This window comes from Pteropus medius, unplaced genomic scaffold (assembly GCF_902729225.1).
Source record: "Pteropus medius unplaced genomic scaffold, Ma_sr-lr_union100, whole genome shotgun sequence".
Taxonomy (NCBI): Eukaryota; Metazoa; Chordata; class Mammalia; order Chiroptera; family Pteropodidae; genus Pteropus; species Pteropus medius.
Genome location: NW_024344378.1, coordinates 16,910,147 through 16,923,678, shown reverse-complemented (window position 1 = coordinate 16,923,678; position 13,532 = coordinate 16,910,147). Strand labels below are relative to the sequence as shown.

The window sequence follows — 13,532 nt, the reverse complement described above, 5'->3', positions numbered from 1 at the left end:
AGAGTGTCATATGAATGGAACTATACAGCAGATATTCTTTTGAGTCTGGCTTCTGTCACTTAGACAGATGCATTTGAGATTCATCCATGTTGTTAAGTATCAATAGATGTTCCTTTTATTGCTGAGTAGTATTCCCTTTTGTGGATATACCACAGTTTGTTTATTCATTCACCAGTTGAAGGGCATTTAAGTTGTTTCTACTTGCGTGTGATTGTAAACAAAACTCCTATAAATATTCACATGAACAATAGTTTTTATTTCTCATGGATAAATACCTAGGAGTAGGATTGCTAGGTTAAAGGTAAGTATGTGGTTAGAAAAAAACCAACGAACTGTTTCTAAAGTGACAGTATCATTTTGTATCTCCACCAGATATATACAAGTGTTCCATTTGCTTCACATCTTTGCTGTCACTTGATATTATCAGTTTGCATGTATGTGTGCTCAGCCATTCTGATAGGGGCCCAGTGGTACCAATTGTGGTACCTAATTTAATTTGAAGTTCCTCGTGACTGATTATGTTGACCCCGCTATACTTGGATGGATAAAATGCAACTCCCTGAGTCATCCTCAGTGTTCTGGTCTCTTTCCCATTCTTACCGATGTTTCCTTGCTTTCCTTTTCCCTAATGGTTGCCTTTCACCCTCTGTTTTATCATGACCTTAGGTGACCTTTGTTTGGCCAGATGGACAGTTGGTTATAGACTCCACAGGGACATTTTCCAAACTGACCTTCACTGGTTCCTCACCACAGGTCCCACTCTAGGGACAGCCCAAAGCAGACCATGGTAATTGCTTTTCTCAGCAGAGCCCTGGCTTTCTTGTCCTGAGGGACTAGGGAGGTGAGAGACAGATGACCATGCCACCTGGACTCAATGCCCTGCCAAGGGACCACTGTTAGTTTTCCTTTGCAATTCAAATTGATTCCCAGAGCAAAAATGGGCCATGTAGGCTTGAAACCTTGTACTGTCCTCTTCTATGGGGACCACCACCAGATGGTGTCCTTCTCTTTGAACTACTGGGGCCAACAGCAGCCATCAGGCCTCCGATTTTAAACAGTGGGAAGAAGCATGTTTAAAGCCGCTGCCAAGTATCTCCTTTGATGAAGAAGAGTTAAAATGTGTGTCTCTTTATCTAATTCCTTTACACTGCATGTAGTGAGAGTAAGTTGTGTTTCTTGATATATATGTATCTATGTGCGTATGCATACATGCATATACGGGCATGAGTCTACTAGGCTGCAGCATAAATGGATTTCATATTTGGGTTGCAGTAAAAACATTTGAAAGTTGTTGGCCTAAGGTACACAAAAGCAAAGTGACCTCCAAACCTATTGTCCATTTATACAAGATATGGAGCCAAGAAGCAATTCAGTAATAACGTAAGAGCTTTGGACAATCCACATACAAAGGGAAAGTGTTCTGGTTCTTTCAGACAAGAGTGAGATGGCTGTGTCATTCTGTATAACTGCAGGAGAAAGGACTTCAGAGCTACAGATGGCTTCCCTGGAACTCTCTCCTTTCTATATCATTTCAGTCTCCATTCTCCTGATTTTGCTCTCAGAATATGTAGGGCACACAGAAAATGTCCATTTGAATGGTGGAGCTCTCTATGGGAAAATATGGTAGTGACTATTCTATCTGCCAAACATGCTCATCCAGAAGAACATGGGAGACACTGAATGGCTCGTAACTCATGGTATAATGCATCATGCTAGAAGGCAGGGGATGGGGTAACATGAGCTCCACAGGGACAGATACAAGAGTCTGAGTCTGACTTTGTATTTTCTTCCTGGAAGTGGAGAGCAAGGCCCTGGGTACATGTTGGAGCGGGACCATCTGGCTTAGGGGGGATATTTCTTGGAATCATTACATGGTGGTCCAAAGAAAAAGTACCAGTTCTGTGGCTAAAGGAAACACCAAAAGGCAGAAGAGTCTAAAAAAACACAGATTCCATTCTCTGTGAGGAATAATTGACAATCAGTTTTTTTTTTTTTTAAGTCTTTGTGGTTGGATTTAAAGACTGAGGTGATCTGAGGGCATTCTAACCCCTGGATGAGGATATAAGATGCCAGCCTTCCTGAAACAGCACTGACTTTAAGCAGCTAGGGCAGGGGAAGGGTGTGCGTGACATGACACCACTGCCCCCTCCCCACATCTTGGCTTCTCTCCTTACTCACCCTCTGGTCAAGTTGGGAATTTAATCAATTCCATTGTTGGCCACTTGTCAAATACCCTCGGTGGTATCTTTCCCAGATAATTCTGTTTTCCTCCTGACAGTCTTTGTTCATTTTTTGTTTGTTTTTATTTTGGTTGGCATTCTTTTTCAAGGTCGGTCAGGCTACTAAATTTTTTTTTTCAAATTTAAAAAGTCATGAACTAAATTATGTCATTAAAATAAAAGAGCTCACTTCTGTGGAATTCTTTCCTACTGGCATTCTCACAAAACTGCATTAACTCAGTTAACCATGATCCTTAAAGAATGGGAGATAAGTACAATTGAAACTTTGGATCTCTGTGATCCAGAAAACCTGCCATTTAACCTCTCCCTTAAGTATAGTTAAACTATTTAAATTGCCTTTCAGCTTTGGAACATGCTGGGATCCTATGGGAAGTAAAGAAAATCTTTCTTTGACATAAGCTGTTGTCAAAGAAGTTCTTATTGCCCAGGATGTAGATATATTAGGAATAAGAGTTTGAGTGAATCCGTACTTACTCCAGAACCCTTCTAGATCATGAATCTCTTTTTATCTTCTAGCTTCTTATTTTGTGGTGATGCTCTATTCCCTTTGTAATATCAAGACTATGTAGAGCTCAATAATCAGGAACCCTGGAAAGAGTGCGCTGCATTAGCTCATCTGTCTATTGCCAGCCAACTGAGGGAAGACAAGGAAGGGAGGGACGATTCTGCCGATTTCAAAGTGATCATTGGCCGAGACCCAAAAATAATATGGAAGTTCTCCATAGTCACACAGTGAGCTAGTGACACAGCCAGAGATAGATTCCACGTCACCAAACTTGGTCATCTCCCAAAAGTATCTCAACTTTCATCATTAAAGTTTATACCTCAATGCCTTGAAAACCTGTTTACAAGCCCCTTCTGAGTAATTGAAGAAAGGGATAACTCCTACCATTGTTATCGACCATGCCCACCTCAGAGGGAATGCTAATAGTTGATTAAAGATAAGATTCTGTGAAGCAAAGTGCAGAGACACGTAAGTGGGAAAAAGCAAGTGGGTAAGAGGGGAGCAGGACATCTGGGCTGCGGGTAAAGGCTGCAGAGATGAACTTTAACTTCTCTTAGAGACCACATATCATATGACATATTTCATCATGTTCCTCCTCTTCTCTCTTGTACCCCTAAGATCCTGTGGGAAATGCTGGAGCTTCTCCAAGACTATAGGCATTTTGGCCCAACATGGTTTTCCATCTCTCGCCCTTTTTCCTAGGTAGCAGGTATCAAAGGGATATTCCTGGCAAACAAGAAGGTGGATGACCAGGTGAAGACATACATCACTTACAACAAAGGCAGGGATTGGCGCCTCCTGCAAGCACCAGACGTGGACCTGAGAGGAAGCCCAGTACACTGCCTGCTGGTCAGTCACCTAGTCTCATGGGAAGTCCACAGGGCAGGCTGGTGACCCAGGGATGCTGTGTCAGGGGCATTCTTCCAGCAGAGGGTCTCAAGAACTTGGCTAGGTCTGGGCAATTCCCAGGGTGGTGATCTATGAACTCAGACAGCTATAACACCTAGATGGAAAGTTGAGTTGACTCCTACAGGCTTTTACTGAGAAAATACCATGTGCTCTCACTCCTAGTAAGATGGAAATAAAAACATATAAGAAAAAGTGCCTGCATTCCAGGGTCCCAGACAGAGTTTAATGTGGCAACATACCTGTTAATGGATGCTGTTATGATACAATTTGATAAGTGTTTGATGGATGTCAAAGTAAGCAAAAGTTGCCTTGGAAGCCCAGGAAAGGTCAGGCCAGTATATCCACACGAGATAGTCTGTCAGCATTCCCAAGCTTCCAGCTGTATGGAATATTGGGGTAAGTGCTATGGAGGACAGGATATATAAGATGCTATTTCTTCCTTTGGGTGCTGCAAGTCCCGATGAGGCAGGAAGTTAGACGATTAACAGGGACATTCACAACCCTCAGTGCTGTCTTGAAGAGGACCTAGGCAAGAAATTCTTCTAAAATCCCAGAAATGGTTATGTTCCTCGTTAGCAAAAAGTTGCCTTTTGCCACTTATTAAAAAGGCTTATTAACCACTTATATTCTAGACATTATTTTAAAAACTAGAGATAGAGTAGTAAATAGGGCAGACAGGGCCTTTTCTTCTTGGTAATATTGGTGCAACTCTGTTTTTTGCTTAAGGTGCTAGGAAAGCCAGAGACGAATGCCTGCCTATCTCAGGAATTGGTCACAGCATCATTCCCTCCACCTACCCACCCCCCACAAAAAAAAAAACCTTACCCATGGCTTCATCTTATTAACCTAATTTTCTCCATTCTCTGATTTCATCATTTTCATATTTTAATTTATTATATATGTTAAATGGATACAAATATTATACATCCCTATAAATCCCTAATTCTTTTAAAGAACACCCAAATAGGAATAAATAAGTAAATAAATAAAGAGCATAAACTTATATGAGTTTTTGACAATGGCCGCAAACATTTTAAGTAAAATTATAAACAGGAACCAAATACATAAAGCAGAAACAGAGACAATCTAGTTGAAGAAGAGGGTAGACGACCTGGAGACTGTTTCCCTCGGCTTCCCCTTTTCACCCCTCTCAGTGGTCCTTTAGAGCTCTAAGAAGCAGAGTATGATGATTAGGATCAAACACGGGAGAAGGTCAGTGTCACGCTGTGGGGAGAAGTAGTCAGGGAGGCTTCATAAGGCTGGCCATGAACTAGATCTTGATGAATGGGATGGGGGTGAGGAAAGGAGGGTAGGACATACAGTTGTGATGGGAGCAGGGGCAGGTGCTCAGGGCAGCTTCTGATGTGAACATATTGGCGATCTCAGGTAGAGATGACTCCTGCCCCAAATTAAGTGCGTGGCTCACATACAATCCTTGCGGTTTCTGGAAGCCTAACATCCGGAAGCCCCATGTCTGGGGGGCGGGGTGTGTGTCAGGAGTTTCCTGGAATGAAGCTATTTTCTTCTCCTCCATTGTAGCCCTTCTGTTCCTTACACCTGCACTTGCAGATCCCTGAAAATCCATATTCCTCAGGAAGAATCTCTAGCAAGGCGACAGCCCCAGGACTTGTGGTGGCTACAGGTAAGGAAGATGTTCCTTAGGCTTCTTCCTCACTGTGGGCTGCTGGAATATAGTTATAACCTGTTTGGACTCATTTGTGCACTGGATGAAAGCTATGGGCACTCTCCCCAGAAAATGGGCAGGGTTCGTGCATCCCCAAGGCCATTCTAATAACCCAGGAAAAGAGTCCCAGACCCTTGTAACTTCTAGGTTAATGTGTCATCCCACCAAGTCACAGAGCAGTACCCTGTGCTTAGCAAGAGGCTAGAGTTCCTCTCAAAGTAAGAATGATTGTTTGCAGTAGAGAATTCTCACTTTAAGAAAATGTGATATGTGAATTTCCAGGCTCACCAAATAAGTTGGGGTAGTTCTCTCTTTACACAGAGGATTCTTTGCAAAGAGTTTCACCCCAGAGCTCTTTTTAATCATGAGGTCTCTGGTGCATGTAAAGGTTTGTTTACACATGATTAACCACTTGCTGAGAGCCTGGGGGAGAAGGCCAAAAAACTTAAACTTGCATTGTTGGAACCAGTGTCCACTGAACATCAATCAGAAATGAAGATAAAGCAACTCTGCAATGAAATGAAATTCAAAGTCTCTGGGGGAAGGTGCTCTGATTAGCATGCATTTGATTTACATACACCTTTGGAGGAATACATTGATGACATAAAGCAAGGCAGGCTTCTAATATTAGAAGTTAGAGCTCTTGTGTTAGGCAGCTTTTTTTTCTAATGAAAGCAGATAAATTCACAGTGACTTCCTGAGATGGAGCATTCTGTTCTTTCTCATCAACCTGAAGCACTGGCCGTGCCATGACCACGTGCCTAGACATGGCTTCCTTGTCCAGGCCTCCAGCTATGAGAGCTTTAAACACCACCCATACCCAACCACTCCAATCAGACTGACAACTATCATAGCCTTCTGGCATTCCAGTCAGCTCCTCTCAACCCCTCAGGGTTGGGATCCACCATGTTTAACACCACTGGCTTCAGGGAGCCCAGGACAGTGAGTGTGAGGGCAGGCTCTGTTGCTGTTCTGATGACTTGGGGAGTGATCCCCAGAGTCTGTAATCTGTGTGGAACTCTGGGAGTGCTGCTCTCTCGATCTCCCCCAAGGTCTGCAGGAGGCCCTGGACCAGAGTAGAAGAAGCAATACTGGAAAACAGTAATCAGAAATAACAGTTTATGTTATTTAAATGTGTACTGTGTAGCCAGGCTTTGTTTGATGTGGCTTCATCACTCTGAACTGTATTTTCATTGGCAAAGTGGAAATAATTGTACTGACATAATAGAATCGAAGGATTAAATGAAGCAGGACTTAAAATGCTCAGCACGGTTTCTTGGATGCTCGACACATGTTACCTATTATCATCATTAATATTATAGAAGTTTAAAACCACTGTTTCTGCAGCAGAAGAATATGATCTGTTCATCTCCTTCAACAGAACCCATAAATGATACGTAAACACTGTGCACACACCGAACGCACTCGGGAGCTCTATCACCCACTTCCCAAGCTGAGCTCTAACACCAGCCTTGTGAATTGGGCTTAATTCTTTAACCTCTGAGCTTCATTTTCCTCATTTGTAAAACAAGAATGTTTTCTGTCTTGCGAGGGTATTTAAGAATTAGAGGAGGAAGAGTATGTCTGTAAGGCACAGTGGAGAGCTCAGAGCAGCAGTGAGTGGGATCACTGGTGGTCGTTATTCCCCGTGACCGGCAAGGGCCTCTAAATTAGTCTGATGTTAAAGCTTTATAAATGAACACATGCAGACATTAAGACATTTTTTAAAAAAATTTTTTATCCATATATTTCAGAATTGGCTAATTTCTTTTTCTCTTCCTTTTGTAACTCTTGTAACTTTGTTCAGCTTTTTGCCAGACCCTGGAAACTCATAGGGACGTAACATAGCTGACGAGATCCTGATGCAAATCTAGAGGTAGATCCTCTGGCACATGCCTCCTCATACCCAGCTTCTCCTTACCCTGCCTGCCAGCTCTCTCTGCGAGGTTATTTGCTATCAGAAAATAATTATGACGTTAGTTAAGGGTTTCTTCAATGTCCTGCATGGAGCCTGTCTCTCCAGGACCCTTTCCCACATCCATACATTTCACCTGCCTTCAGGTATCAGTGAACCTGGGCTCTTTCCCCCTCCACTCCCAGCAATCACTGCCTCTTCCCGTCTCACACTGATATGTGGTTTCAGGGAAGTTGCGTGGATGAAAGTATATCCCAAGATCCATCTCTAATCCCTGCTGAGGCCATTTAGAAGGCAGATGGAATTCTAGGCTGGGGAACTAGGCTATCGCTTTCAGCAAGCAGAATTGCTAGGGTTCTAAATATCCTTACTGCTGTGATTTGAAGCTGGAATTCATGACCTCGCATCTTCACAGTGCCTTGCAGTGTGCAAAACACTTTCCTTGACTTGATTACACGATGACCCTATGATGTAGAAAAGGCTATGACTCTTCCCCTCAATTATAAATGAAGAGATGGAGGACAATGGGGAAGAGGTGTCAGGCCCACATTTCTCTTTGGCCCAAAACTTGTCTGTCCAGTCATCATTCAGCCAGACCTAGCCTCGAGCCCCTTTACATGCCAGCTCCACAACCACCCCAGCTCCCTGCCACATTGCCTGTAAACTCTAATGTTCAAACCCCAGTGTTGTCCCCTCCATGGAGGCTCTTTTTCTCCTTGTGGCGGGTTGTACACTCTGCTTCCTCCTTTTCTGAGCCCTCACTGCCCTGAATAGGATCAGTGGTGGTAAGTGAAGCATCTCGAAGTCCAGAGGACTCCAAAGTTCTCTCGTTCTCTAGTTTCCTCTTTCTCCCTCTCTCCTTCTCACCACCTCTCATCCTCTTCCCTCCCTTTTACTTTTTTCACAAGTGTTTCAGGAGCAGAAAAGGGTAGCCCTGGGAGGAAATGGAGGCAGAGAAATAAAAACAAGTTGTTTTAAAAAAAGCTGCCTAAAAATGTAGTGGAACCTCCATGATTAACCAGCTAAGCTCTTGGTGAGAGAAGAAGAAGCTCTCGGTTCTGCTTCTCCTCTGTGTCACTCCTTCCTCCCTCCTGTCACATCACTTGAGTAGGAAACAGTTACATCTTCCAACCTGGCCAGCAGCCACTTTGATTAGCCTCTCCAGTTCTGCTTTACCCCGTGAGACACATTATTCAGATCTTCCTTCTCTGATACCATAACCTAGACTCTTCCTGTAAGAGATTTCCCATAGGGCCACTTAGGGACTGAACATATTCAAAGATCAAGTCATCTTGGGTACATAATTTCTCTCTCTTCATCTGAGAACTGACTTTCTGGTCCCTGTGTTAGCAGCATTTCTTCCAGGGCCTTTTTTTTTTTTTTTTTTTTTTTTTTTCAATTGACAGAAGATATTTCCAAAAGCAGACTTCACTGTCAGTCTTGGATTCTCACCACCACAAAGCCTCCCAAATTAGTCTAGTCAAGCTTTGAAGAGAGGCTAAGGATGTTGGCAGAACCAGCTCCTAAAGAGGGTAAGAGGTGATGAGATAGGTCCTCAGAAGCCAAGACAAGGGTAACAGATTCTAGTCCTAGGGTGTATGTCTCTGCCTTTCTCTGTCCCTTCTCTTGTGCTTGGTAGACATTACTAATCAATGACCATACTCTATTCTGTTGAAACCAAATATGGCTTCAGAATCCTTCTCAGTCCTGTGCTCCAGGCAGCCATCACCAAACAACTCCAGTTGATATTCACTGTTCCACTCACCTTATCTTTATTTATATCTTCAAAAACCTGTACTCGAAGAATAAAATTCCAAATTCCAGACAGATCTCCCCAAAGTTGCTTGCCATGCCTCTTCCCACTTCACTTGTACCTACTGCCTGAGCCCCAAGCCCCAGGGTTATTTTTGGAAGCATGAGTGTCAAAACAAGTTGGCTAGCTGTGTGCTCCTGATGCTGATGGGAGCTCAACAAGCTGGAGCCTGGCTTTAATTTCTCATTTTGAAGCATTAAATGTCAGGGGCTCAATTAACATTTTCTTTATTACATTTTTATTGTGCTCTTATTTAGGCTACAGATGTGTAGAAGCCAACATTCCCTTCACGCTTTTTTTTTTAAAGAAAAAATATCAGTCAATATGGTAAATTCTTACATGTTTAGGTATTTTCCTAGTTCTCAATATCTCCCCAATGCACATCAACATTGGAACATGATTCAATCAATTGTTTACTCATTCATTCATTCCACAATTAATTATTGAGCAGCTAATTACTATGTTTGTAGTACTGTTCTAGGCTGTGGGGGGGTTGTCCATTGTGGAAACTTGAGCAATATAGATATACTGGAAAATCTTAACCACTTTCTTTTATAATAAACATAACCACAAGGTAATGAAGTACAAGAGGAAGAAATAGAAGGAAAGAGGAAAAAAAGAGGATGCAAAGCGGTAGAGGCAGTGAGTGTGATCAGTCTAGGCACAAACCAGGTGACTTCTTGACCTGCCATGCTTGATGTCCCTGGCCTGCTAAATATAGTTGTCTTATTCTGGGCGCTCTATAACTTAGGTACATGGTCTGTACTACTGTACTGGGTCACCAAACTGCCTAGCACTCAAGAGATATGTTGACAAGTTGAAGTTAAAAACACATATACAGACACACACATGGATGCACACACACATAAAAACATGTGTACTCACTCACATACTCCAGTTTTTTTAGGCTAAAATATACTTGAGGAGGGAGGTGTCCTTAGGCCCAGCTTCTCCATGCATGTTTACTTTTCCACTCTTGGCCACCTCTGGGAACAACCATTCAGATCAGTTTTTAAGAGATTATTGGTATATAGAATGAATAGTTCAAGAGGTCCAAGCTAATCAATATTTGGTATTTAAGTCTTATCATTTAAAAATGCATTCCAGTTATATTAACTTTTTTCCTATATTGGGTTTATCTTCCTGGTGGGTTTTTGACATGACACAGGAAAGAGCTTGCACAAATCAACTCGATACATCACTTAGAAAACCTTTACTTACTGCTGCCCTCTCCCCTCACCCCATGCACATGTAATCTGAAAACTGTCTGACCATTTCAAATCCTCTGCTTATGTTTCAGGCAACATCGGCCCGGAGCTCTCATATACTGATATCGGTGTGTTCGTCACTTCCGATGGGGGCAACACGTGGAGACAGGTAACTGGGAGATTCAGGGACAGGGAAGAGGGATTTAGGGAAATTTCTGCCAACGTCTCCCCTTTCTGTCAATACCCAGGCTCATTATCACTTTGTGGTTGCAAAGAAATGGAAGCAGCCGTTCAGTCTGGTCAGTTGGGCTGTCAGATTAGATGGGCAATGAGGTCAGATGGGAAGAGCACTGGGTGGGAAATAAGAACTGGAATTTTCCCAATTCCTTCATTCTTTTACTTGGCAATATATAAAGAACAGTCACTGGATACTAAGTACTGTGCTGGTTGCTAGGGATACAACTGATAAAATGGTTTCTATTATTAATGTGCCATGGGAACTTAGCAATCGGGTCTCTTTACCTTCGGATCTGTTTCTTTTTCTACAAGATGAAAGGGGTAGAATACTAAACGAGCAAAGCTGTGGGAAATCTGTGGTTGTTTAAGTATTGTGTAGGTCCAGCCATAAGTAAGTATGAAACAGCTTGGTATGTACATGACTACATGAGAAAATAATTCAGTTGTACAAACATTTGTAGCAGCACTGTCCAATAGATATGCAGCAGTGATGGAAAGATTCTGTATCTGTGCTGTCTCCTGTTGTTACTGGGCCCTTGAAATGTGGCTAGCGTGACAGAGGAACTGAATTTTTTAATTTTATTTGTTTTAATGAATTTCAGTTTGAATTGTCTCAGTGGCTACTCTGTTGGACAACACAGATTTATACAATTCAACTAGGTGTCAAGTACTGAAGTGAGGAGGCAGTTCAATACTTCAAGTCCCTTTCCTCAAGGAACTCAACATTAAGTAGAGGAAAGGGGCTCATAAATAAGTAACTAGAGCTTAGGGTGATTGTATTATTTTAGTGGCATTATGAGCATGCAGAGAAAAGGGAAGCATTGTTCTACTTGGGGAAACTGGGAAAAACTTCATAAGAATTGCTGACATTTTAGTTGAAGTCCTAAAGGTAAGAAGGTTTCTACCTGGGATAGTAAACGGAAGAGCCCTGAGTGCCCTAATGATGAAAATGAAGTCACTGTCTGAAATCTAGTTAGATAAGTTCCTGCTTGGGTCCCTTAGTGAAGATTGTCATGACCATCACCAACATCATCATCACCACCCCATTGTCACCACCGTCACCACTGTCACTAGCAAAAAAATTTTACCAGAGACCTACTAGATACAACCATTTAAAGTACTACAAAGCATATAACAAAGAATAAGTTAAGTTTCCTGCTCATAAGGCCATTATCAGGTGGGTGAGGAACAGATACATAAATAAAAACATATCTTTAAAATATAAGATAATCTATTGTAGGTGATGAATGAGGATGGAAGCCGGAATGCAAACTCTTTTAGTATAGAAACTCCAAACAGACAAACCCTTGTTCCTCCAGCTCAAGAAATAGCTCACCTAGCCAAGTGGTGACCGCAGCATTCCTTCCTTGTGCTGTTACTACTTTGGTTTTCTTTCCTTTGTTCCCAAACAGCTAAGGTTTCCAGTTTTCACTGAAGTGCTGGACAGGGCAAAGGTTGGCAGTGGCCAGAATAATAGTATTAAGAGAAAAGTGTGAGTATAACTACTCTCTCCTCTCCAGTGCCAAGAATCTTCTTTTAGTGCTCATCCTCAGACTTTGATCCAGCATCTGCATTATGTTGCTTATCACAGAGCCCACCCATGAGCTCTGGAGAGAAAATGCTAGTGTTGTAGGTTCAGAATCTATGTTTATATCTGAAATAGAAATGAATCCCCCTTATGTCCTTTGTGCATTAAGATTCACCATTAGTGTGGACATTTTTCTTTCCTTAAAAGTCAAATATGGGAAAGGAAATCAATTGAGGTTTAGACATGAGAATCCACTTGCTTTTTTTGCTATAGTGTTCCCTGGAGCATATGTGTAGGAGGCCCCATTTCTCCTACTCCCTCCCTTTCAAAACTGCCTATACCTCCTTACCCCTTCTAGTACTTTCTACCATCCCAATCTCTCCATCTAAGCTGCAAGAGCCACCATTAGTACTTAAAAGTTAGAGGAATTCTTTCCAATTCTATTTTCCTCTAAAAGATCTAAAGCAGGGGATTTATTTTCTGCTGAAGAAATGTTTTTTCCTGTTTCACTTTGTAGATTTGAAAGTCATCTATTTCTCTGCATAATAGAAGCATTGGTATATGTGGGATTAGGTCTGAAGTTCTCTTAGCTCAGAGCTTTGCATTATACTAGATGCTTAGAAAGTACCTGTGTAGATGGATAGATGGATCACTGAATGAGTGAATGAGTAAATAGATGGATGATTAGGCGATGGGCAAATGGATAAATGAAAGAATGAATAACTTTAGGTCCTTGGAAGACTTGTGTCCCAATGAGCACTTAGAGTAAGGATTCCCAAACACCAAACTCAGGTCTTCATCCATCTTTCAGAGAACCTAGGAGGTGGTGACTAAATCTGAGAACTCAGTCATCTTGTATACCACAATTTCTAGAGAAATGTCTTTTAACTTCCTAGATAATTTACAAGCAGCACTATAAAACATAGACCGTTTATAAATTAGCCAATATCTGAATAGATGAGGGAGAAGAAAGAGCTAAGCAGCCATCTACTAAGACATAGACGGGCAAACTTACCTAGTGAGCATGCGTCTTGTGGCCTCCCCTTCTTGTAGCACATTTGTTCACAGCGCTAGTGAAAAGAGCCATGGAAATGTCATTTCCTTAACCCAGGGAGAGTTAATTTGTTCTCTGCAAGCCCATTTCTTCATCTATTAAATGGGGATGATCGTACTTGCCAAACTGCCTGACAGGGTTGTTGGAAGGCTCGGAATCAAGAAGAAACGATGTACGTGAAAGACTTTGTAAACTGTCAAGCACTGTGCAAATGTAAGGTGTTGCTATGATCGTTGTTGTTGTTGTTGTTGTTCCAGATCTTTGATGAAGAGTACAATGTCTGGTTCCTAGACTGGGGTGGCGCCCTCGTGGCCATGAAACACACACCTCTGCCAGTCAGGCATCTGTGGTAAGGACAGCTCCCTACCCTATTAATGAGAAATGTTTTAGTGGAAAGGGTTGGGACAAGTTATTCTGCATGGTTTTGTGCCCCTTTACC

At 42.1% G+C, this 13,532-nt stretch overlaps 1 protein-coding gene across 1 annotated transcript in view; it reads left to right on the top strand.

Annotated features, from left to right (window-relative positions):
- The window catches only part of SORCS3 (sortilin related VPS10 domain containing receptor 3), a 520,917-nt gene that overhangs the window by 429,727 nt on the left and 77,658 nt on the right, over nucleotides 1-13,532 (top strand). The window contains exons 10-13 of the mRNA XM_039871263.1: nucleotides 3,448-3,594; nucleotides 5,194-5,296; nucleotides 10,367-10,443; nucleotides 13,351-13,442. Coding sequence (XP_039727197.1) covers nucleotides 3,448-3,594; nucleotides 5,194-5,296; nucleotides 10,367-10,443; nucleotides 13,351-13,442 — 419 coding nt within the window. The remainder of the gene's footprint in view (nucleotides 1-3,447; nucleotides 3,595-5,193; nucleotides 5,297-10,366; nucleotides 10,444-13,350; nucleotides 13,443-13,532) is intronic.